At 39.4% G+C, this 23,812-nt stretch overlaps 2 protein-coding genes and 1 long non-coding RNA gene across 4 annotated transcripts; 2 read left to right on the forward strand and 1 right to left on the reverse strand.

Moving 5' to 3' along the window:
• Positions 1 to 3,483: 3,483 nt before the first annotated feature.
• LOC148698464 (uncharacterized) lies at positions 3,484 to 4,460 on the forward strand. The gene is made up of 2 exons (XR_015951811.1): positions 3,484 to 3,580; positions 4,090 to 4,460. It is a non-coding gene; the product is annotated as an uncharacterized LOC148698464 (long non-coding RNA).
• A 4,779-nt stretch (positions 4,461 to 9,239) lies between these two features.
• LOC148698465 (eukaryotic translation initiation factor 4G-like) lies at positions 9,240 to 18,191 on the forward strand. 2 transcript variants are annotated; one of them, XM_088683701.1, is made up of 10 exons: positions 9,240 to 9,464; positions 9,581 to 9,787; positions 10,037 to 10,173; positions 10,371 to 10,520; positions 10,736 to 10,809; positions 10,930 to 10,986; positions 11,270 to 12,625; positions 12,721 to 15,821; positions 17,392 to 17,586; positions 17,687 to 18,191. In XM_088683701.1, the coding sequence occupies exons 2-10, from the start codon at positions 9,627 to 9,629 to the stop codon at positions 18,015 to 18,017; spliced, it is 5,562 nt and encodes a 1,853-aa protein (XP_088539827.1). In that variant the 5' UTR covers positions 9,240 to 9,464; positions 9,581 to 9,626; the 3' UTR covers positions 18,018 to 18,191. The 2 variants fall into 2 exon arrangements, with proteins under 2 accessions (XP_088539827.1, XP_088539838.1); XM_088683712.1 differs by having other exon boundaries at positions 9,323 to 9,510; positions 9,621 to 9,787.
• A 990-nt stretch (positions 18,192 to 19,181) lies between these two features.
• Positions 19,182 to 23,003, reverse strand: LOC137735536 (metacaspase-1). The gene is made up of 5 exons (XM_068474964.2): positions 22,343 to 23,003; positions 20,722 to 21,052; positions 19,987 to 20,107; positions 19,626 to 19,913; positions 19,182 to 19,478 (listed from the first exon to the last, which is right to left on the reverse strand). Exons 1-5 carry the CDS (start codon positions 22,719 to 22,721, stop codon positions 19,419 to 19,421), a joined length of 1,179 nt encoding a protein of 392 aa, XP_068331065.2. The 5' UTR covers positions 22,722 to 23,003; the 3' UTR covers positions 19,182 to 19,418.
• Between the last annotated feature and the right edge of the window lie 809 nt (positions 23,004 to 23,812).

Here is a 23,812-nt window from a genome sequence, read left to right on the forward strand (position 1 = left end):
AAACCGTAATACCAATAACTTATACATTGAGTTCGTTAAGCAAGTGGACAAGTAGGTCCTTTTACATTAGCATTTTTAGTTATTTATTTATTGTTTTGGCTTGACCTAAGGATACTATACACATACCTTCGGAGTAAGTGATGATATGTTTGCTTAGGTGAAAATTTTCTATTTTCAATTTTGATTTCGAGACAATTATTTTAACTTCACTTTATTGTATATGTTTGTGACGATATGTTACTATATATCGCTTTTTTTTTTTTACTTTATGTTTTCATAAAAGATTGTATATTTCAGTATTGAACTGAAGGAGAAGGACAGTATGAGTTTGGAGGCATGAAAGAGGAATCATTCCACTCCGATCGCAATGGAATGACATTCTCTTTTATGCAACCGCTATAACTTGAATTCTTCTTTATGTATTTTCTATCTATCTATCAGTATTTTATGTATAGCAACTTATTTCAAATTTTGGGGCCCAAATTTATTTTTAAGGTGGGTAGATTGTGACAACCCGTCCCTAATTTCACGATTTTATGAATTTAAAAAGAATGAATTGACGAAAATGCCCCTAGAGGCAAGGGTGTTGACTTCCATTGACGAACGTATTGGGAGACATATGAAACATTCTTTTAGCATACCCTTGTAGAACTCATTTCTACGAACATGTGGGCATAAACAGAATCGAATTTGGAGCTACGATGAAGATTTTACTGAACTACAAAGCGGAAGAACATTTTAGTAAATTCGCTATTCTAGATATTCAACTTTATTATTTTATTATTGGATATTTATGTGCTTGGAACCCACCACGCGGGTCATTTTACTCTTTGTCCTCGTGTCTCCCATTCTCCCTAAATCTATTATTCTCTCTCTTGCATTTCAAAGCTCCCTCATCTTACTCTTCCAATGGATGATTGCCACCTCACTCTTCCTTCTAACCCTCTCAGCTCTTTCTCCTCTCTCGATTATTCTCTCTAACTCTTTCCTCCCTCTCTAAAGGCTACGCTAAGACCCAAGCACCACCTTGGTCGCCACCCCATCGAACTTCTCCACCACCATCGTCACGGCACTTCCCTTTTTCCTTCGTCGCAAACCCTCATCTCTCTTCCTTCCTATGTGCTCGTTGCACATAAACGCCGACGAGAATCTGGTGAGTCCATGGCATCTCTGACGATGGTAAGTTTGAAAACCACCCCAAAAATTTATGGATCGCGTTGTGGTGTGGTTTCCAAGTAATTTTATGGACTTTGGTAATGTTTTGGCACAGAAACACCTTAGGTGTACTTTTCCTGATTTTTCTGGCAAGAGCTCGACCGCTTTGAGCTGTTTTCTAGCTTACTCTGGCCACGACCGGGTGTTATAATGGTATATTTCGATTCCTTATCCTTTAAGCTTCATTTTGGTATATTCGGTTGCTAGTTTTGGTTGAGTTTCGAAGCTAGTGGAGCCGGAAACGTTTCCAGGCCGAATTCTTTTCCAGAATTCGACGACCTGCCGAGAAAGAAGAAGAGGAAAAAAAAAATGCCTTAAGCTCAGATTTGGCCCAAAACCTTTGGCCCAAATCATTAACCCAACCGGCCCAAAGGTTCCAACCCAGCCCAATTTCCAAATGGGCTGAGAATATTCTTGGAATATTCCTTATGTTGATCTTTTGGAAATTTCTCGAAAACCCTTCTAGGCTAATTTCGACGCCTTAAGTCCATTTTTGGCATCCATTTAGTGAAATTCTAAAGTTTTAACGTAGTTGACCTCCATGGTGTCTCGGTTGATTTTTTTTGGGGTTGACCGTCGACCTCGCGTTGACTTTTTACAAAATTTGCCGGGGACCCTCCTTAGCGAATTTTGACGTCCTGATTCCAAATTCGCACTCCATTTTCCCAAATTTAATTGTTTTAGTGGAGTTTTACTAATGGATCCTAATATTATGCTTAGGTGCGATTATTATCTTTGCCTTTGGCTATTCTAGTTCGAACAAGTTCAACTCAACGATGTGATCTGTGAGTGGGTCTTTTCTTTTATATATATAGTGTGTGTGTGTGTGTGTGTGTGTACTTGTTAGTTTCTATTTATACATTTCATAAAGAGTTTTCTACAATACGCTTAGATTAGCGTGAGGTTTATAAGATTTAGCGCATTGATAGAAATTACAATGTTATGCTACATCCTACGGGATGCACAGGTATGCGTACCTTTATGGGATTTTAATTACGGCCTTGATTAATATTTTATTTATTTCTTTTATGTTGATGTGAATTATCGAATTACAGTGGCATGGTTAGATTTATGTTATTTGCTCATCGTTTGTTGCACCAGTGTTAGTGCTCGCCTAGGGCCAGGGCCAGTCTTTCACGTGTATGTTCACATCCATACCGTACGCTTGCCTTGGATCCAAGTAGGTGCCAGTCCTGTCATACATGTTGCAATAGGCAACTCTAACTCGTATGTGACCATGAATAGCGACAATCTTCACCTGATTGTAGCACTAAAGCGTACATTATTGTTACACCCAACCCTGTTCATGTCAGAATACCTATGCATGAACTTGTGTGTCAGCATGTGTCGATGAGTGCCCAATATGATACGTTTGCTTAAGCGAGATTATGTGTTATTGGTTGTTATATGTTCATTTACACAATATTGCGACATATGGCAATCTTGTGATTTTGCAGGCTACAGTAGGTATTTTCATACTATACGTAGTATGTATATTTTGGAAACTATACTTGTTTTACAGCGAGGGGTTATAACGCTTTCAAAAAGGTTTTTTATAAAACTTTATTTTTAGGCCCACTCACCTTTATTTCTCGCCCTTCCAGGTTTAACAACTGAACTTTTGTATCGAAGAGGATTCTTGGCAAATATGGTATTGGAGACTACCTCGAATGGTATAATTCTGAATCCACTCTACCATACTTTACTTATGCTCTGACATCACTTGTGATATGGGTTTATTCTTGCTCACCAATGCACTCTTATACTTAGGCACTTTTAGGTTTAAATTTATTCACATTTTCCACATCACTACACCTTATGGCTTTGTCACCCTTCGGGTGTCGGCCAACACAACTCGATTCGAAGTCTAAGTGGACATTCCGGGTTGGGGTGTGTCAATTGGAATTAGTCTTAGGAAGGAGCAAGCTGAAGATGTGAGTGGATCTTTATTTCCGATATGTCGGTAGTATCAAATATTAAGCAGGCTTAGCTAAATATGGTTTTAATTATGTTTATGGGAAACATATATTTTATGAATTAGAATTAGACCTTAGAGTATATGAATGTATAAATTAGCTTACAGTAGCCATGACTAGTGTATAATCATAGTATTTAATTTACAAGTGTATGATATATACTTAGCTTGTCATTACATTGGTATTACTTTGTAATGACATGATTATACTATTATACTCATCTTGTTATTACTTCGAGATTACTTAGTAATGATGTGATCATATTATCAGTTACACTGGTTACGACTAATGTATGATATTTTATGATATATCACCAGAATCAGTAGGAGTTGCAGTAAGCATATTCAATGTTGAAGCATCTACCCAAAGCTCTGGCACATTCTTACTTGGTACGCTATCTATTCAGCATTATTAGTAGAACTTGTATTTTTCTCTGAACATATTATCATTCAATTATTAGAGGGTCACAGACCTATTAGTTGTGGCCTTTTCGGGGAGGTGTTGAAATTAATATGGTTATTTACTTGTGTTTTAATTTGAGCTTATCTATATTTTATGGGAAGTTAAGCCGGATTTTCGGTCGATTCTAATAGTTGATAAGTTTAGTTACGACTTCATACGTATCATGGCTTCGTCACCTTTCTGGATGATGGCCAACACACTTGACTTCGGTGCCACTAAATATTTGGGTCGAGGTGTGTTAATGATGCCTTGATGTGCAAAGTTACGACGAAGCCTAGATGTACGAAGTCTTTGCCATGACTTTGCTAGGAGAAACTTAGGATTTCCATACTTTGGCCCCCTGGGCTTTTGGCAGTTTTGAGGAACTCGCCATCGTTTTTACAAAGTAGTATTCATCTTATCGAGTTATTAACAAACTATTTAATCACATCTTTAGTCAAGGAGCCTAACAAGTCTATCATGGAGTACATACAACACTTCAAGACCGAGAAGGCCAAGATTGTCAACTACGATGAAACAGTCGCATGGACATCTTTCAAGCGAAGATTGTCAGCAGGTCATTCACCCCGCAGAGACATCGGTTGACAAGTATCATTCGATATAAGGGACTTCAAGTGTAACTGTGTTGGGGTTGAGCATCTAGAATGGCTAGGTGAATGTTCTTTATTTTATTTTCCTTTTCAGTACTTCATTTTGAGGGTCTACGAGTGTTGTATATTGTAAACTTTGTATAAATGTGTGAGACACCTCGTTCAGATTGTATTATATTTACGTACGGAATCTAGTTTTTTATTTTTTTATTTTTTATTTTTTAATTATTGTATTGTTCTATTGCCACGTGTCGATTTCGGATGTATCTCGGATCAAGGCATGACACATGGCACGGGCCATGGGCTATTCGGGCTGCCCATGATATTATTATGGGTAGGGGTGGGTGCGGTGCGGTTTCGAGTGAAACCACAACCGAAACTGAAACTTTTTGCGGTGCGGTTTTGAAGCCAAAACTGAAATGAAACCAAACCATTTGATTCGGTTCGGTGCGGTTTCAAATGGTTTCGGTTTGGTTTTTGAGAAAAAAAATGTACAATTTAAAATATACACCTATTTATGCATAAGACGGTCTTATTTTCCTCATATATTAATTAATGAATATGCAGCAAAATTGCAGCAAAAAAACAGTGGCAAAATTGCAAAATAAATGCAGCAAAAAACAGCAGCATAAAAGATGCAGCAAAACTGCACCAAAACTCAGCTAAACTGCACCAAATATGCACCAAATCTGCACCAAAACAGAACCAAATCTGCACCAAAACTGCACCAAATCTACACTAAGTCGCAGAATTGAAGATGATTTTCAAGAAGATGAGTTAAGGAGATGAAGATGTGTTTCAGCCTTCAGGAGCCGAAGTGCAAAACTAGATTAAAAGTTTAAAATATAACATTTATTTATTTATTTTATTATATGGTGAGGTTTCGATTTCGGTGCAGTTTTGAAAACCCAAAACCGAAATCAAACCGTTTTCTTTGTTGCGGTTCGGTTTTGAAACCAAAAACGTTTCAAAACCGCAAAACCAAACCGTTCGGTGCTGTTCGATTCGATTTATGTTTCGGTTTTGATTTTCAGTTCCAAGTGGCCACCCCTAATTATGGGCCCTCCGAGTCGCCCATAGTACATCTAGCCATCGTGCCATATCCAGTCAAATGGTGGCAGGGTACCGACTCTTTGGAATCTCCTATTAGGGGTTCGACGCAACTGCGTTCTTACCTCATGACTTTTAAATTGTTAGCAAACAAAATTGCAGAGATTGTGCTGAACCATTGAAGATTGCTGGTATGGTCTGCAACCTCACCTCTCAGCTGCCAGCTAGGGTTTTCCCATATAAATATCCAAGTCATTAAGAGAAAATGGTAATCTTCACGTACCACTTAGAACTCTCTCAAATTCTATTTTTCTCTCTACAACTTTTCTGACTTAGGCATCAGAGGTCTTTTGGTTGACACCCTCCCCCCTTTTAGGGGTTTCGCCAATTAGGCTAACGGTGTTTATTCATTTGTAGGTGGAATTTCGTCAAATCTACTGTGTACAAAGTTTTCTACTTGTATAACTTTAGATGATAGTAAAGAGAATAAACTGTTTTGATTATGATGCTCACATGAAGAAGATATGTTAATCATAAATGGAATGATAAGTAGGCACCCACATGAGCAGAACAGAAACATTATCAAGATTAAAAGGACACGAAGATGGAGATAAAGATTAAAAGTTAACAGAAATTGAAGCAGTAAGAATGAAAATAAAAAGCATCTTAAAAAAAGAGAAATTGACTAGTTTTAACTGCAAAAGGATAAATGAACGTCATCAAATTTCTAAAAGAGAAACGGTAGGTAAGAACAAAATTCGACCAAACAAAAAAAAAAAAACCAGAAAAAGAAAAAAACAAAACTCATTAGATGACTTGTGCTTATAATACAAAATTATCGACACTTGGCAAGCAAAATGGCACGTGGGTTCCATGCATTAAGGTTATCTCCAACCCACGTTTAAAATTTCAAAATTTAGTCTCGTATTTTCAACTATTCGGTTATACGTATGAGGTTAGCCAATTTTTTCCTCCAATGGTATGAGACCTATAATTCCCACCCCCACCTTTATAATTTGCTAAACTTTAATATTTCGTTGATTTTTTTTGGCTAATAATTTTGGAATAATTTATGTGCAATCTACCTTGTTTTATTTTACGAATATTTTGATGTAAAAAAAAAATTCAAATTTGGTACAAATGGATGGGTATTTATAGAGTTTTGGTTTTGGATTTGATTAGGATAATTAATAATATTATTTTGGCTGTTAAATTTAAATTTGATCCTTTGGGTTTTTTTTTTTTTTACCGTTAAAAGTGATTACACTAGATTTGAGCCATTGGATTTAAAATTGATTAAACTAATGCAGCTAGGCGCTACACTGGATCAAAACCTAGAGCATGCACTAGCCATTGGATGGCAACGACTATATAATCTGGGCTGTGAGTTGGGTGCACCTGCTCGCAGACAATTTGTCTGCTTAGAACTTTGGCACGGGGCTCACATGGGCTTGTCTCACGTGCAGAAGGAGAAAAGTTGGGGCCCTTGGTCCACTTCAACCTTATCCACCTGGGGTGGGAAGCAATCACAAATTCCCACCCCCCAAACCCAAAATCCTATTTTTCTAAGGTCATTTCCAACCGAAAGAGGGTCAGATAGCTCGTTTTAGCCCTATAGCCCTCCAAGAAATTAATATTTTCATAAACAGAGTAATACCATATTTCTTACTGTCACATCCCCGCCTAAGCCCCCACCACATCCCGGGCTCGACTCCACTGTAGCACGATATTGTCCGCTTTGGGCCCCGACCATGCCCTCACTGTTTTGTTTTTGGGAACTCACACGAGAACTTTCCACGCTACTCGCTTAACTTCAGAGTTCCTTTGGAACCCGAAGCCAGTGAGCTCCTAAAAGGCCTCATGATAAATAGAGGTGGGAATGTACATATAAGGCTTAGAGGATCCACTCCCCTGGGCGATATGGGATGTTACAATCCACCACCCTTAGGGGCCCGACGTCCTCGTCGACAAACTTTCGGCCAGGGATTGGCTCTGATACCAAATTGTCACATCCCGGCCTGAGCCCCTACCACATTCCGGGCTCGACTCCACTGTAGCACGATATTATCCGCTTTGGGCCCCGACCACGCCCTCATGGTTTTGTTTCTAGGAACTCATACGAGAACTTCTCAGTGGGTCACCCATCATAGGATTGCTTTCGCGCGCTACTCGCTTAGCTTCGGAGTGGAACTCGGAAGCCAATGAGCTCCCAAAAGGCCTCGTGCTAAATGGAGGTGGGAATGTACATATAAAGCTTAGAGGATCCACTCCCCTGGGCGATGTGGGATGTTACACTTACATCTCCAACCGAGGGGCCAAAGGGCCATTGGCCAAATATAGCCCTGTGACAAAAAATCATCTCCAACCGAGGGGGCCAAAGGGCCATAGGGCCAAACATAATTTATTATTTTAATTGAATTAATCTGGTTACTTAAATTAAACTACCTCAATAATTTTTCGAGATGGAATGTCAATAATTAAGTTTTATGCTGTTTAATGTTACTTAATGTTGTTTTATGTTGTTAAATGTTTTATTTAATGTTGTTTAAGTTTTATGTTATTTAATGTTGTTTAATATTGTTTAAAGTTGTTTAATGTTACTTAGTGTTATTTAATGTTGTTTAATGGCTTTGGTAGTTATAGGAAAAAAAAAATAGAGTTTTTAAATTAAAAAAAATTGTAAAAAAAAAAAATGAAATTTAACGGCTAGTTGATGTTAACAAGTAGTCATTGGATTCAAATGCTTGGGTTGGCTCGGGGCTAGCTGGCTGGCCCAAAGGGGCCAGCCTGTTGGCCTGATTCCTCTTTTTTGGCCTGGTGGGGCCCACGAGCCCTTTGGCCTAGCTCTCGGTTGGATACGGTTTTCGTGTCATTTCAGTCTATTTTTGGCCCTCTGGCTGGATTGGTTGGATATGGCCTAACCCCTAGAATACACCTCGGGGAGAGGTTTTGGGCCCAAATTTTGGGTTTTTTTTTTAATTGTTTTATTTCTCAACCCTCTTGGAATAGCCTAAGGGAGAGATATGTACAATTTTTTTTGTTAGACTAAGATGCTTCACTAAAACATCATATGAAGTTATAATGGACACCTCAAAACGGTTCATCTGAAACACAAACGTAAATATCAAGACACACAAGCTTCATCAAAAGATATCACTATTTGAACACTATCACGAAACAACAAAAAAAACATAATCACTTGGAGAGATACCAAATTAAAATTCAAGTGAACAATAAAAATGATAAGGTATTGACGAACTACATTTCCTACAAACAATATTATCTACACTAAGGGAGAGGGGGTGCACTTAACCTCACAATGGGCTACCAGTAATGTGGTTCAAATTCGCTTTTAGCAATAATCGAATCTAAGATTTCTCACTTACAAGTGAAGAGGAATACCACTAGACATTTCACTTAAAATTGTATGAGGTTAACTTTTGGCCGAATTGATTGTCAAACTTTCATTAAATTGATCAAGTAGTGTGTGTGTGTGTGTGACATTTATATATGTTAATCTGTAAGTCATATTTACAATATATTGACAAACTAAAACAACTCACTTATAAATAAAAAAAAATATCACAAGATTATATGACTAAGCGGCGGCGACACTAGAAAGTTAAAGGAGCACGACTAATCTTTTTATGTTTTTGTCATTATTTTAGGTTGCTTGGTGAGGTGGGTTACAGAACAGTGTACTCTGTGAGTCTCTAGGGTATATTGAAGGAGAGAGGAAAGAAAAATTGAATGGTGAGAATGAATTGTAAAAAGTAAAAATATTTAAAAAGAGAGGAAATTGAACGGTAATTAAAAAAAGTTGTAATTAAAATAAAATAAAATAAACGAAAAGAGAGGGGCAAAAACGAACAAGACCCATTCGATTTTCTGATTTCCGATCTCCTATAGAACCTACCTTTTGACCGCCTGACGGGTTCAGTTTGTTACCACAAACAATTACCCTCTCTCTCTCTCTCTCTCTCTCTCTCTCTCTCCTCGCTCTCTCTCCCCTCCCCCTTCCCCTTCTCTCCCTTACCAAAAACACCAAAACAACTGTCTCTCTCTCTCTCTCTCTCTCTCTCTCTCTCTCCCTTTTCCTTTCTGTGTTTAAGTTTTTCTCTCATGGTTTCTCAATAAAACCCTTATCTTTCTCCACACTCTCACTCCCCAGGTACTGCAATCAGACCCCGATCACTCTCTTAATCACTCGCTTTACGGTACGATTTTTGGTTAATTAGGTTTGGTTGATTTGATTTGGCGTTTGTGGATCTGCGTGTTTGGTTGCAGAGAAAATTTTGAGGAAAAGTTAATTGGGAATTAATCGTAGGAATATATGTCCTTCAATCAATCAAGGTCGGACAAGAACGAGACGCAGTACCGGAAAACAGGGCGATCGGCTGGCTCTAATCAGCAGCACAGGGGACACTCACCCGCTTACCCTAAGGGCACCGCCGCCTCCGGTGGGCCCGCCCCTTCCATCTCCTCCAACCGCAAGTATGCATATATGCATATATATTTATATATATATATATACATACATATATATATTGTGTATCGTATCTACTTATTTGCATTTGTGTCCCTGCGTAGGGTTTGTTTCTGATCAGTTATACTTCACTTTTAACAATCTCTGCAATTATATTGCTTTGGATTGTGATTTTACGTTTGTGTTCTTTTTATACGTTTCGGAATTTATGAGATGCTGGAAATTAGGGTTTGATGATTTTTATTTTAAATATTCAGTTTTAAGAAGAATAATAACAATGCACAAGGAGGGCAATCCAGGGCAAGTGGTTACATAAGTCCTCAGGATTTCGGTAGTGCTTCTGCACAACGTGGTGGTGTACAAAATGGAGCCCATGTACAGCCCCAATTGCATGGTACAGATTTCAAAATTTCAGTTCTCTTTCAGTCTAAAAATTTATGTGATATTATCGTGATTGTTTTGTAGAGTTTTATGGTTAGTTGAAGGAGTATAGGCGTATGAGATAAATGGGTTCTTTTTTACAATCTGTTTTGCCCATTTTGTTTGATTTTCATTTCTTTGCAATGTTTTCCTGCGATTGATTTAATGTAGGAGGTTCTGATGCACCCATTGCAAGCACAGCTCCCCGGACAGCTGAAGCATCAGCTCCTCAGAGAAGCTCCCGAACTGTTCCAAAGGCTCCAACTTCTCAATCTGCCTCTGTGGCATCTGACACAAGAACACCCACTACACCAGCGAAGCGTAAGTTCACACACTGGACCATGGATTTTGTTGTACTCGCTGTTGGGGAATATCGGCATATTTTCAGTGTTATATAGCAATATTATGATGTCAATGCTAGATTTTCTTGGCAGTGTTCTCCCAAATAGGCAATTTAATAATGATTTTAACGTGCTGATTTATGATATATTGATAAATGCAAGTATTCAGGTTTTAACTTTTTCTGTTGGTTTTAGCCCCAGGAGATGCGACCAAGGGCTTTGCCTTTCAATTTGGGTCTATAAGCCCTGGTTTCATGAATGGGATGCAGGTATTGTTATATGCTATTGCTTGCGAACACTTGATGTAAATTCTGAAATTTATTGTATTTCTATGTGATGAACAAATTTATAGCATGTTTTTAAAAGCGGAAAGGTTGTGTTCCTTGTAGATTCCTGCTCGAACCAGCTCAGCTCCCCCAAATTTGGATGAGCAGAAACGTGATCAGGTTAGCATGTTTTCCTTTTCTCTCATCTTCCTGCTTATTTTTCAATGAATAGTCTGATGGGTTCAACTGCACATGATAGTCTTTGACAGAATATCTGTACGGTACATTTCTTCCTATATGTCCTCTTTGCTAATATAATGAAATAGTATTCTTTGTATTTGTATTTAAATGTTATTTAATTTCAATGAGTAATTCCGCATCCTTGGGCAGTTTTTATGGCTGATTACACTTTTCACTTTTGTTTATTAGTTGTGAAATCATTGTGTCATGTTTGAGCATGTAGGTGCGCTATGATTCTTTTAGAGCTGTGCCTTCAGTGCCAGTCCCTACTGTTCCTAAGCAGCAGTTACCAAGGAAAGATTCAGCTTCCATTGATCAACCTAATGCTACTGAGGTTCATATGGTACCCAAGGTTAAAAAGGATGAGCAAGTCTCACATGCACCCCCTACTAGTCAAACTCAGAAACCTTCTTCTCATCCAATGCCGGGGATGTCCATGTCAATGCCATTTCATCAGCCACAGGTTCCGGTGCAATTTGGTGGCCCCAACCAGCAGATCCAATCTCAGAGTATGATTGCCAGTTCACTTCAAATGCCAATGCCTATGCAATTACCAATTGGTAGTAGTCAAGTACAGCAGCCAGTGTTTGTTCCAGGTCACCAGCCCCATCCAATGCAGCCCCAGGGAATTATACATCAGGGACCAAACCTGACTTTTACCTCCCAAATGGGTCCTCAGATAGGCAACTTGGGGATCAGCATGGCGTCACAATACCCCCAACAACAGGGTGCAAAGTTTGGCGGCCCTCGTAAAACTCCTGTCAAGATTACACATCCAGATACACATGAAGAGTTGAGGCTTGATAAACGGACAGATTCATATTCGGATAGTGGGCCATCAGCCCCCAGGACTCACCCTAATATTCCTCCTCAATCCCAGCCTATACCATCATTTGCACCTCCTCATACTACCAACTATTATGCCAATTCTTACAATCCCAGTTCCCTATATTATCCGGCTCCAAGTTCTCATCCCTTAACTAGTAGTCATATGCCACCCAATTCACAAGCATCGAGGTTCGGCTATCCAGTGAGCCAGGGTTCCCAACCTGTACCTTTCATTAATCCATCATCTCATAATACCTTGCCTGTAAGCAAGTCCGGGTCCCTTGTGCACAATGTGGTGGATCCACCTAACCAGGAACACGTACGTGATGTACATAATATAAGTGCCTCTGTTCCATCAACAACTATTCCTGTTGTAGTTAAACCTCCTGCTGGAACTGTTGGAGAGAAGGCTGTCGACCCATTGCCAAACAGCTCGACTGCTGTTGAAAAAGGTGAATTATTGAAGCCTTTGAGACAATCGGGAGAAGTTATCCAATCTGCAGGTGACCAAAACACCCTCAAATCATTGACAGTGATGGAAAAAGTATCTGCAAGTGGACTTGCTACTGCTTCAGTTGAAAAACAGGTTTCAAATCCTTTGTCCTCTTCTTCAGTTGCTCCAACTGAGGAGTCTGTACCAGTTGTGACCACCACTGAACCCAGAAGAAAGGAAACTCTTAGTCGGTCCAACTCAATTAAAGATCAGCAAAAGAAAACAGGGAAGAAAGGAAATGTTCAACCACAGCTTCAGGTACTTATTTTCAGTACTTTCAGATAACCTTCCATTTTCTTCTCTTTAGTGGTAGCTTTTAAATTTGTGTCATCATTTTACACCCTTGATGACAGGTTGTTGGGCAGTCTAGCTCCACATCAAGTGTTCCGTCTCAGTCTGCAGAACATGGTATACCTTCTAGTAGTGATATTTCTGGAACTGTAGAAGCTAATACAACTCTTGCTCCAGTAAGCAGTGCATCTGTGTCACAGTCAGCGAAGGAACCACTGTCAGATGTTAGTGCTCCTACTGATCGTTCTGAATCAAAGACTGAAGCTATTGGGGAAGGCACTATTCCCATCACCTCTGAAATATCTGGTCCTGGGATGATTGTTGGTACTTCAGATTCTGTTCAACATAGTCAACTAGACAATTCTTTACAACCAGATGAACAAGGACAACTTGACTTGACGGGAGCAGAAAAACAGGCAGAACAAAGTCTGTCTGGAAATTACAAACAGGATACTAAAGGTCATGGTATTTCTGCGGATTCTATTTCCGTAGGACCTCTGGAATCTGCTAAAGTACCTGCGGAGCATTCTGTTGTGAAGGCAACAGCTAAAGAAAGTACAGTTGCAACCTCAGACCCTGCACAAGGAGGGCAGGGCCAATATGAAAGTCTCCATGCAGAATCTGACGGAATGGATGCCTCTTTAAGCAGAAGTGATGGAATGGGTGGCAATGAAGTTTCTTTTTCAAAACCTAGCAAATTAGAGCAGCATTCTGCTTCTGTTCAAACTACCGAACTTTCGGGCAGAACTTCAAAAACTGAAGGTACATGTGAGGAGAATTTTGGTGGTGGTGGGGGAAATATTGAGAATATTGGTAGTGGTGGCGATTCTCTTACGGTGCCAGGCTTCAGGGACAAACATGAACTGAGTAGAACTAAGAGTACTATAGCAAAGGGGAAGAAGAAAAGAAAAGAAGTTCTGTCAAAGGCAGATGCTGCTGGCGTGACCTCTGATCTTTATGGGGCATACAAGAACCCTGAAGAAAAGAAGGGTATTGAAGACACCGAAAGTACTATGACCAGTTTAATTTCAAAGCAGGTAGCTATTGATGCTCCTCAGCAACATGTTTTAGGGAGGGAGAGAGATGCACCTGTTAAAGTTGAGCCTGAGGATTGGGAAGATGCTGCTGACATCTCTACCCCAAAAATGGAAACCTCAGATACTGTAGAGCAGGTCCATGGAGTGGAGGATTCTGACAAAGATGGACATGAACATGGGCCGAATAAATATTCCAGAGATTTCCTTTTGAAGTTTTCTGTGCAATTTACTGAGCTTCCAAAAGGTTTTGAAATTACATCTGAGATAGCAGAGATCTTTAATGCTAATGTGAATACTGCTCCTTATGATTCACTCCATAGTCCGGGAAGAATTATTGACAGGCAAGGAGGGGCTGCAAGACTTGACCGTCGTGGGAGTGGATTGATGGATGATGATAGATGGAATAAGGGAGCTGCTGTCCGAACTGCCCAAGGACCAAATTTTGGTGTATTGAGGAATCCACGTGCACCGGCACCAGGTCAGCAGCATGTTAGAGGGATCCTCCCTGGGCCTGCCCACTCTGTTGGCCATCAGGGAGGGATGCAAAGAAATAATTCTGATGCTGACAGGTGGCAGAGAGCTACGAATTTTCAACCAAAGGGCTTGATGCCATCTCCTCATACTCCATTACAGGTGATGCACAAAGCTGACAGGAAGTATGAGGTGGGTAAAGTGAGTGATGAAGAGCAGGCCAAGCAAAGGCAGTTAAAGGCTATACTAAACAAGTTAACTCCACAAAATTTTGAAAAACTTTTCGAGCAAGTAAAAGCTGTCAATATAGATAATACAACGACTCTAACTGGTGTCATTTCACAGATCTTTGACAAGGCTCTTATGGAGCCTACTTTCTGTGAGATGTATGCAAACTTCTGTTTTTATCTTGCCAGAGAGTTACCTGATTTCAGTGAAGATAATGAAAAGATTACTTTTAAGAGATTGCTTTTGAACAAGTGCCAGGAGGAATTTGAGAGGGGAGAAAGAGAGCAAGAGGAGGCCAATAAGGCTGATGAGGAGGGTCAGGTGAAACAGTCTGAAGAAGAAAGAGAGGAGAAAAGAATTAAAGCGCGAAGACGAATGTTGGGTAATATTAGATTAATTGGGGAGCTTTACAAAAAGAAAATGTTGACCGAGAGAATAATGCACGCATGCATTCAAAAGTTGTTAGGTCAGCAACAGACTCCGGATGAGGAAGATATTGAAGCTTTGTGCAAACTAATGAGCACAATTGGGGAGATGATTGATCATCCGAAGGCCAAGGAGCACATGGATGCATATTTTGAAAGAATGAAAAGCTTATCGAATAACATGAAATTATCTTCTAGAGTTAGGTTCATGTTGAAGGACGCAATTGATTTGAGAAAGAATAAATGGCAGCAGAGGAGGAAAGTTGAAGGACCAAAAAAGATTGAGGAAGTGCACAGAGATGCTGCACAAGAACGGCAGGCACAGTCTAGTAGGCTGGCCCGTGGTCCTGGAATCAACCCATCAGCTAGAAGGGGGCCTCCTATGGAATTCAGTCCAAGAGGATCGACTATGTTATCTTCACCTAATGCCCATATGGGTGGTTTCCGTGGGATGCCTGCTCAGGCTCGTGGTTATGGTAGTCAGGATGTCCGCACAGATGAAAGACATTCTTATGAGAGTAGGACCTTGTCAGTTCCTTTGACTCAAAGACCCATCGGTGATGATTCTATTACTTTGGGTCCCCAGGGTGGTCTTGCCAAAGGAATGTCCATCAGAGGACCACCATCAATGTCAACTGCTCCTTTGGCTGAGATGCCTCCCACTGCTGGAGACTCTAGGAGGATGACTGCTGGTTTGAATGGTTTCAGTTCTCTTTCAGAGCGGACAACATACAATGAAAGGGAGGATCTTGTGCCAAGATATATGCCAGATAGATTTTCAGGTCCAGCTGCTTATGATCAGTCAAGTGCACCAGAGCGTGATTTAAATTTTGGTGGTAGGGACCCTAGGAGTTCAGATCGTAGTTTTGATAAAACTCTTCCAACTTCACCACCCACACGTGCACATGGAGCAGTTTCAACACAAAATGTTCCATCAGAAAATGTGTTGACTGAAGACCGTCTTAGAGATAAGTCTTTGGCAGCAATTAAAGAATTTTACAGGTATATTCTTATTTTTGAGAAAGCAGTCCTTTCTCAGTACTTGTTTTTTTAGGTTAAGAAATAGAAATTGTCTCATGCATGCTTTAGACTGTTCTAATTTCTTTTTTTTTTCTTAGTTCAATGCATCTTTCAGATGTGATAGTTCTCAGCTTGAAAAAAGTCTGCCTAATTTGCTTAATGTGAGTGTATTCAATTCTTGAAAGGAAAATGGGGCATGGTTCTGTGCCTGGGGAATGGATAGGATTTAGGAGCAATGGTTGGTCATCTTCCAATTATTTTGGTCAACTTCAAGTTGCATAAGTAGAATTGGGATTGTTTCTCTGGCATTGAATGGACCCCACAGGTGATGCAGGGAAAAGGAAAAAAAAAAAAAAACAACAACAAAAGTGAAGGAGTTGAGTTAGTTGTGATGGATTTTGTTGTGAGATTACTTGTATACTATGTTATAAAGTGGTAAAGACAATTTGTTCGGAGTCTCAGAAATGTAGCTGGTGTCAGAATATGGGGTCCATGAACCAAGCTCAAGTGGCATGGGATGAGTGAGGTGTGGGCAGAGGTCCTAAGTTCAAATATTTGTGTTAGAAAAGAAAATAAAAGAATGTAGGCCAAAGACAGTGATTTCTATCTATTCTAATGTTCCTCTGGTAACCAACTCATCTTTAATTGTTAGATCTCAGTTGGAAAAATTCACTTCATGTGCAGTTGGCCAGTTGTTTTAGTTGCTGTCTTAGTTAAACCGCATGCTTGAAATTGTTTAAATGTTTATGTTTTTTCACATCTATTGAAAAATATACTGTAGGGTTTCTGTGCATAAGTTACACTGATGTAGAAATAAATAAGTTCGGATTGTTTTAGCATGTAACAGGGTTTTATGGTTTTGAAGATGAAAATCTTTTTATCAATTTTCATGTATGTCTTATTTTTTTAGTGTTATCTGCCCTCTTAATTTTTTGCCGAAATTATTGTTGTGCATTCATGGATATTGAGAAACCTTGGGAAGTTGTTTTGCATGGAGTTGTAGTACAGCATTTGAACTGCTACTTTGGAAACTTGAATGCAGTGAGTGCAATGACAAGTAATGTGATGTCTAAATGTGTTTAGTTTGATCGTGACCAGTCTCCTTTTTTTCCCCCTCTTTCTCCTTACCATATTAAAACAACTCATTCTTGCCCTGATGCATCCACTTGATGTCAGAGTCAGACCTCTGTATGGTGGATGCTCGCAATCTTTGACATTAAGGATTTAATATATATTGTTGATGTTGAACCCTTGGCTTTCCAAGAACTCGTCTTAGATGATGTTGTACATATATGTGGTTTGTCTATTTTAATTATATACTTTCGGAAAAGCAAGCAGAATTGTTCTAGAAGTATGGATCCATTTTGGAATAGGTCTGCAGTGTTTTTATTCTTTTCACGCACCTAATATATGGTTTATGTTGACAATTATAACTGTAGCATTGTCTTTTGATGGGTGGGATGTATTATAGAACTTCTGATATGTTATCTGATAACTCTTGTTAAGATTTTTCATATGCTCTTCCTTAATTTTGTTTCCTTCATATTTTCAGTGCTCGAGATGAGAAAGAGGTTGCTTTATGCATTAAAGAATTGAACTCACCAAGCTTCCATCCGTCAATGATCTCTCTTTGGGTCACAGACTCTTTTGAGAGGAAGGATGCAGAAAGAGATCTCTTGGCAAAGCTTCTAGTCAAGCTTACAAAGACCCATGATGGAACATTGAGTCAATCTCAGCTCATCGAAGGGTAGGGAAAGTTTACGTCTGCATTTGGTTATTGACATTGCTTGTCTTCTCGGTGTTGTGCATTTTTCTATTATTTAATTTCTTACGTTATATCTGCCCAGGTTTGAAACTGTTCTGTCAACCTTAGAGGATGCCGTGAATGATGCTCCGAGAGCACCAGAGTTTCTTGGCCTTATCTTTGCCAAAGTCATTTTAGAAAATGTCGTTTCCCTGAATCAGATTGGCCAATTATTACGTGAAGGTGGAGAGAAGCCAGGGCATCTTCTGGAAGTCGGGTTTGCAGGCAACATTCTTGGGAACGTATTGGAGATTATCATGTCAGAGAAAGGAGATAGCGGTTTGAACGAGATCCGTAAGACCTCCAACTTACAGTTGGAGACTTTTCGGCCCCCAGATCCTCTCAAATCAAGGTTACTAGAGAAATTTATTTAGAGATTAGGGATGCTCGTTGTAATCGTGTTAGAAGGAATTTATCTAATGGGATGGGGAGGGGAGGGGAGGGGAGGGGATGGGATGGGATGGATGGGGGGTAATCATTCTCCATGTTTTAATGTTATTTCTGAACAACATTTACTGCAGTTATGAACGGTTCAATTGAGCATCAAATTTTCTAGCCCCCTTTTAATTGCTCTTTCTGGGTATCTTTGTGATCCTAATTAGTAATTAGTGTGTTTTTCCTTGCAATCATGACTACTTTGTAGATCCGAAAGCTCGATCGATTTCTTCCGTCGGTTTCTGTAAGCTGTGAAAAAGCTGATAGAATATGTCCAGGTTTCAATTCTGTTCGATAAATAGGTTTTGATTCTTTCCAATAAAGTTGATAGTTTGTTCTGCTCAGTAAAGCTTATTGGCATAGGTTTCCATTCTGTCCAATAAAGTTGATCGACTAAGTTTAAAGTCGATTGACTGAGTTTAGGATTAAAATAGGTTCAGTTTTTTATTCCATACAACGCGTGAACACGTGTTCAGTTTTCGATTCCGTGCAAAGCGAGACCAAGGGGCTTTTATGGTTCCTTGATAATGTTCAATTGCCTGAAGGATCCTCTTACTCTTACGTTGCGGCTTTCATTCCGGAAGAAAATATGATGACAATGCTTGGTTCCATTTTCATATGATATGCAGAAACTGTTTATTGTTCAATTTATTTTCCGTCTCGTTACGAAAAGAGAAAATTGCAGTATTAGTCTCTGTACTTGACCCAGTTGGAGCTTTGATGCACAACAATCTTCGTTACCTTCCAACTTCCGTCCAAAATAAAAAGATTTAAGAAGCAATTAAGGGACACAAGTTCTAACGACTAATAACAGTGTAATCTAAAAGGACTCCCTCCACATTGTAACACGTTCGTGATCAATGCTCATGAATTTTTAAATTAAAGACCAAACCACCAATTGGATAGAAATTTCAATAATTTCTTTCATTTTGAATCTTAACTGTTTTAGGCTCCCAAGAGAACTGCAAAACCTTAATAAACAAAAATGTCGAAAAGCCATCGCAAAACACAGTAACTCTAAGCTTCTTTACTTTTTCTTCAAGAAACCAAAATTCTGGTAGAATAACTGTTTCTACAACCTAACGCAAAACAAAGCCCTCAAGTAATCAACCAAAAACACAATACAAGATTTTACTAACCTGTTAAAACGAGAACCGTAACAAGTACACGCACACAAATTCATAATTCACACTTCCATTGTTTCACCACAACAATAAACAAAAGTGTTCATCTATTTATTACTCATCCAAGGATTTGTATCACCCAGAATCCAAACCTAAAATACCTTTTCTTTTCGCAATATAAATATACATGGTAAGCTGCATGTAGACAGAAAAGAATCATAGGGAGAAGGGTTTTGCATACACATCAAATGGCTCACAGGCAGTTAATTGCGGTTCCTGCGACAAAGTAAAACAGAGCAACACATCAGTCGCAGGAAATTCTCTTTAAGTAACATGCATATGGAACTTGCCTTGTGGGCTTTCGTATGACTATAGATCAGCATTTTAACTTCAAAAACTAGTAAATGTTGTGCAAAACAATACCTGTTTTAGCCCGCCAGTATCACTGCCTCCTGTCACAAGCATGCTGACTAGGGATGTCACAGCACCACCACCACCACCACCAAGAAGAGATGTTAAACTGCCACCACCACCACCACCACCACCAAGAAGAGATGTTAAACTGCCACCACCACCACCACCCGTACCTGTACTCCGAATGGTAGAGCGCATAGAATTGAGTATGCTTCCATAGGTGCCCGCTTGTCCACGCTCGATTGCTTGGATGAAGCAGAAAGTCATGGCACCTGTTGATGTGATCTTTGATAGAGCCTGTTCCCATAAAGCATCATATCAGATAATGTTCTAATAGGAGTTTAAACTAGAGTTCTTCCCCCAAACTTACTGCTGTGTCAGCAGACGTTTGATCATCATCACAACCACTGAAGGAAATGACTTCTCCACCGCCTGATCCTTTCCACATGCCTGATCGAGGGCGATGATCCTCCCATACATATCGTCCACTCCTAAACCAAGAAGTGAAATTTGTTTATCACAAGAAATCCTATCTTAGATGAGGGGCAATTGAGCAGGCAGACTCATGATACTTATCGGTAAGAGAAAAAAAATTCAAACTTGAAGCACAGTGGAAATCAGGGTCAGAACACAATAGAATTCGACAATGGTGACAATACTCATAAACATCACATGTAATTGAACGTTAAAGATCATACATGTATAAGTTCAGATTATAGAACCATAGTGAAAATCCCGCCTTGACCATATGAAAACTGGTCAAAACCATTGGACTAAAACTATAGAACTTGAAGAAAAAAGAATTTTGAAGGACTTTATTGGGCCGCCATTTCCTTTAAAATGGACCTATAAAAATTTATAGTGTGAAATCTTTTGCTCAAAAGGGGCTCATGGCAAATGCCTTAAGTCTCTCCCCTCTGAAATGGCCATTTTCCTGACAGGTCCGCTATGATTACTAGCTGGAAGTCCATCTCACCGAAAGTACAATGTTCAGAAATGATATTTGTTGATTTTTCGTATGGTTCCAGTTACTAATAAGATGATAAGCATGCATGTCAGACAAATGTCAATCTACAGATCATTACTAAATTTACTGGAAACTAACCTGTCCATTCTGCAAAGGAATGGCAAATCCAGTACAGTGCCACTATGACAAGCATCTATTATTGCATGAAGCTTAGCCCCGGGTGGAATGGGTCTTACAATTGCTGCATTTATCTCATCATCAACAATCATACCCTGAGTTTCAAAGTCAAGGGGACAAAGGGTTTCATCATATCCATCAACTTCATCGCCATTATAATTCCTCTGCCGTGAACCATGGCCAGAGTAATGAAAAAAGAGGGAGTCGCCTGCTTGACAGCCTTGTACAAGCCAATATAATGCCATTCTAATGTTATATTTGTTTGGAATCTTGGAGGGGTGAGTTTCTTCTTCTGCAGTTCAGAACATGAGTATAAATTAACAGTACACATGTTACTAAAAACAAGAAACTGAGATATGATTCGCCAAAGGGTTCAGAGAGTGAATTTGTACATCGAAAAAAAACTGCAAATGACTCTGTACTTGAATGTTAGCACGTTGGAAAAGGGAATTGCAATACAACTAATTCTTTGAAACTGCTAGCAGTCCAATCCCAACATAAACAATTGCTTTGTCATTGGTTAACTCGGAAAAGGGAAGGAACTTTGATATGAAGAGGGAAAAGGTTATCAAGAAAAAAAACCACGGATTACGATCAGAGTAAAGCTACCAAAAAAAAAAAATCACATTTGATTGATTTTAGTGCTTTTAACTGTTAATGACAACAATCCAAGAGGTGTAATATTATCCTGCAAGTTCTGATATAAACTAAACATCCTGCAAGTACTAACACAGTCTGTACATATCTACCACTCTTAAGGTTCCTATGGACTGTAAAAGCCAAGTATGAGAGTCAACCGAACATCCAAAAGTGTAATATAGAATAAGAGCCCTGATTTGTCGCCTAAGTTAACATACAACATGCCTTGGGTTGATCTAATCATTGAAACTGACTATTCACCTAGGGAAGTTGGAAGATGCTCAGTTTAATCCAACATTACCAGAGAATTTATTGTTTTCTTGATAAGTAATGTTATCTAATGTTCTCAAAAGAAAATTAAGAAGCATAGAATGATTAGCTAACGGGATCTTGGTAATTAATTACCAAAGATAATGCACACATTGCAAATTAAACACCTAGTAGTTCACAAAATTTTGGGTCATTATTTCCTTTTTATCACCAATGGTTATTTCCATACCTTCAAATCACTCATATCGTCAGTTCTCTCCTAAGATAAATGTCCAAAGACTCCGAACACTAAACTTTCCAGTTTCCTATTTGAAACGTTACTTCATAAGGTTTTTAGCTGTTTTCCTCATCCGAACCCTCTCACAAAAATGAGGCAAACACATTGACAATGATCTGCTTTCCTAATCGAAACTTTTACCACCTAGCTGCATTTCTTATCCGAACCTTTTTCTCTCACAAACCCTAACCCGAAATCCGCAACCTTTATTTTCCCAAAGCCTTTTTCACTTTCCAAAGTCTTTTTCACTTTCTTCAAAACATACCAATTCAAATCACATCACCAGAAACCAAAACAGAACATATAATTGCACACCAAGAACAAATATTCACAATTATATACACGTTAGGTTATGCAAAATTCAAATTAAATATATATATGTGTGTGTGTGTGTACCAGTGAGCATGACAATGCAATCTTCTGGAAACTGGAACTTGTTGATGAGGAGATACCGCATGCACTTGGCATCATTGATGCAACCCTTGAGCTCATGCCTCGAGTACTTATACGAGATCCCGCAGATCACGGCCTTCTTCCGCCCGTGCGCGTTGGGGGGAGGGCCAGGAGGCGCGTGAGAGTATGGAGCGGGAGGTGGAGGCGCGTGAGAATATGGAGCGGGAGGTGGAGGCGCGTGGGAGGCTGGAGGCTGAGGGAGGCCGCGTGGGTCGGCGATTAGAGTGACACCCTGGCAGATGGCGCAGCGGATGGACTCTGCGCCGGGGGGAATCTGGAGAGGGGTGCGGCAGTGGGCGCAGTTCACCAGCATGTTATACATGGTGGTGGGTCAAACTGGAATTTGGATAAAAGCGCAGGGGTAGGATGGGAATGAAGTTGAAGTTATGGATTTCTGTGATTGCTGAGAGAGAGAGAGAGAGAGAGAGAGATGTAAACTGGGTTTGGATTGGGGATGAATGGAGACTCTGAAATTGGATTAATGGAGAGAGATGGCGTGTAAGATCCTTCCGTACCCGCGAACTGCGAAGAAAAAAGAAAAGCCTGGATCCGCGTATTCAATACAATTCTTTTTTTCTTTTCTTTTTTAATGATTACAACTAGGGAATTCTATTTAACAAAAACATTTAATTAAATATGCAACTGTGTGTTCAAAATTACAAATTGCAACTACGGTCTAGTGATATTCTTTTTTACTTATAAGTGAGAGGTTTAAGGTTTGATTCTCACCAAAGGCGAATTTGAACCCCATTATTGCTAGCTCATTATGAGGCTAAGTCCTCCTCACTCCCCCTTAGTGTAGATAAACATCGTTTGTTCAAAAACAAAATGTTGATGCACAAAATCAATGAGACTTTGGAACAACGTAAAGTGTCAAGTTTCCAATCACCTAGTGATGATAATATGTAAAGAGATAGAGATAGGGAAGCAAAAACAAGATGTACTACATCCGCGAAGTAGAGAAGTTTTCATTAATAGTGAAGAGTTTACACAATGCATAGGTTCAAGCATAATAATCATTAGTGAGTCCTAATGACAAGTTTAAGTACAATTATGACATTAGGGTCTAATTATAGAAGAATGGTCTCCTTTTATAGTTGAGGAGAGTCTCCGGTTTCCATTCAAGGTCAATGTGGGATTGTCACGCCCCAATCTCGAGATATGCTGGAAATCGACACGTGACAGTAGAACATTAACAGTACAATATAAAATACATAGTCACAGAGACTTATTCGTACAATATACATCAGAACTTCAGCAGAAATAACTTACAATAAAGGGTGACAATACTTATTCTCGAGTGCGCTACCCGCACAACAACACCACCTGAAATCTTCTCCTCTAACCACTACCCGTTACTCTGCAAAAACAACCCTACGCAATAAGAATGGCGCACTGGGCAAAGCAAAACCG

This window comes from Pyrus communis, chromosome 2 (assembly GCF_041283825.1).
Source record: "Pyrus communis isolate YQ-2024b chromosome 2, ASM4128382v1, whole genome shotgun sequence".
Classification (NCBI taxonomy): Eukaryota; Viridiplantae; Streptophyta; class Magnoliopsida; order Rosales; family Rosaceae; genus Pyrus; species Pyrus communis.

Bases quoted from the DNA above. Each gene is read 5' to 3' on its own strand.
- LOC148698465 (XM_088683701.1), top strand. From the start codon at position 9,627: ATGTCCTTCAATCAATCAAGGTCGGACAAGAACGAGACGCAGTACCGG. The intron at 10,174-10,370 runs GTACAGATTTCA...GATTTAATGTAG, and splicing joins TGTACAGCCCCAATTGCATG to GAGGTTCTGATGCACCCATT. The intron at 12,626-12,720 runs GTACTTATTTTC...CCTTGATGACAG, and splicing joins ATGTTCAACCACAGCTTCAG to GTTGTTGGGCAGTCTAGCTC.
- LOC137735536 (XM_068474964.2), bottom strand. From the start codon at position 22,721: ATGTATAACATGCTGGTGAACTGCGCCCACTGCCGCACCCCTCTCCAG. The intron at 20,108-20,721 runs GTTAGTTTCCAG...TTCTTGGTTTAG, and splicing joins TTCCTTTGCAGAATGGACAG to GAGTGGACGATATGTATGGG. The intron at 19,914-19,986 runs GTAAGTTTGGGG...TTATGGGAACAG, and splicing joins AAACGTCTGCTGACACAGCA to GCTCTATCAAAGATCACATC.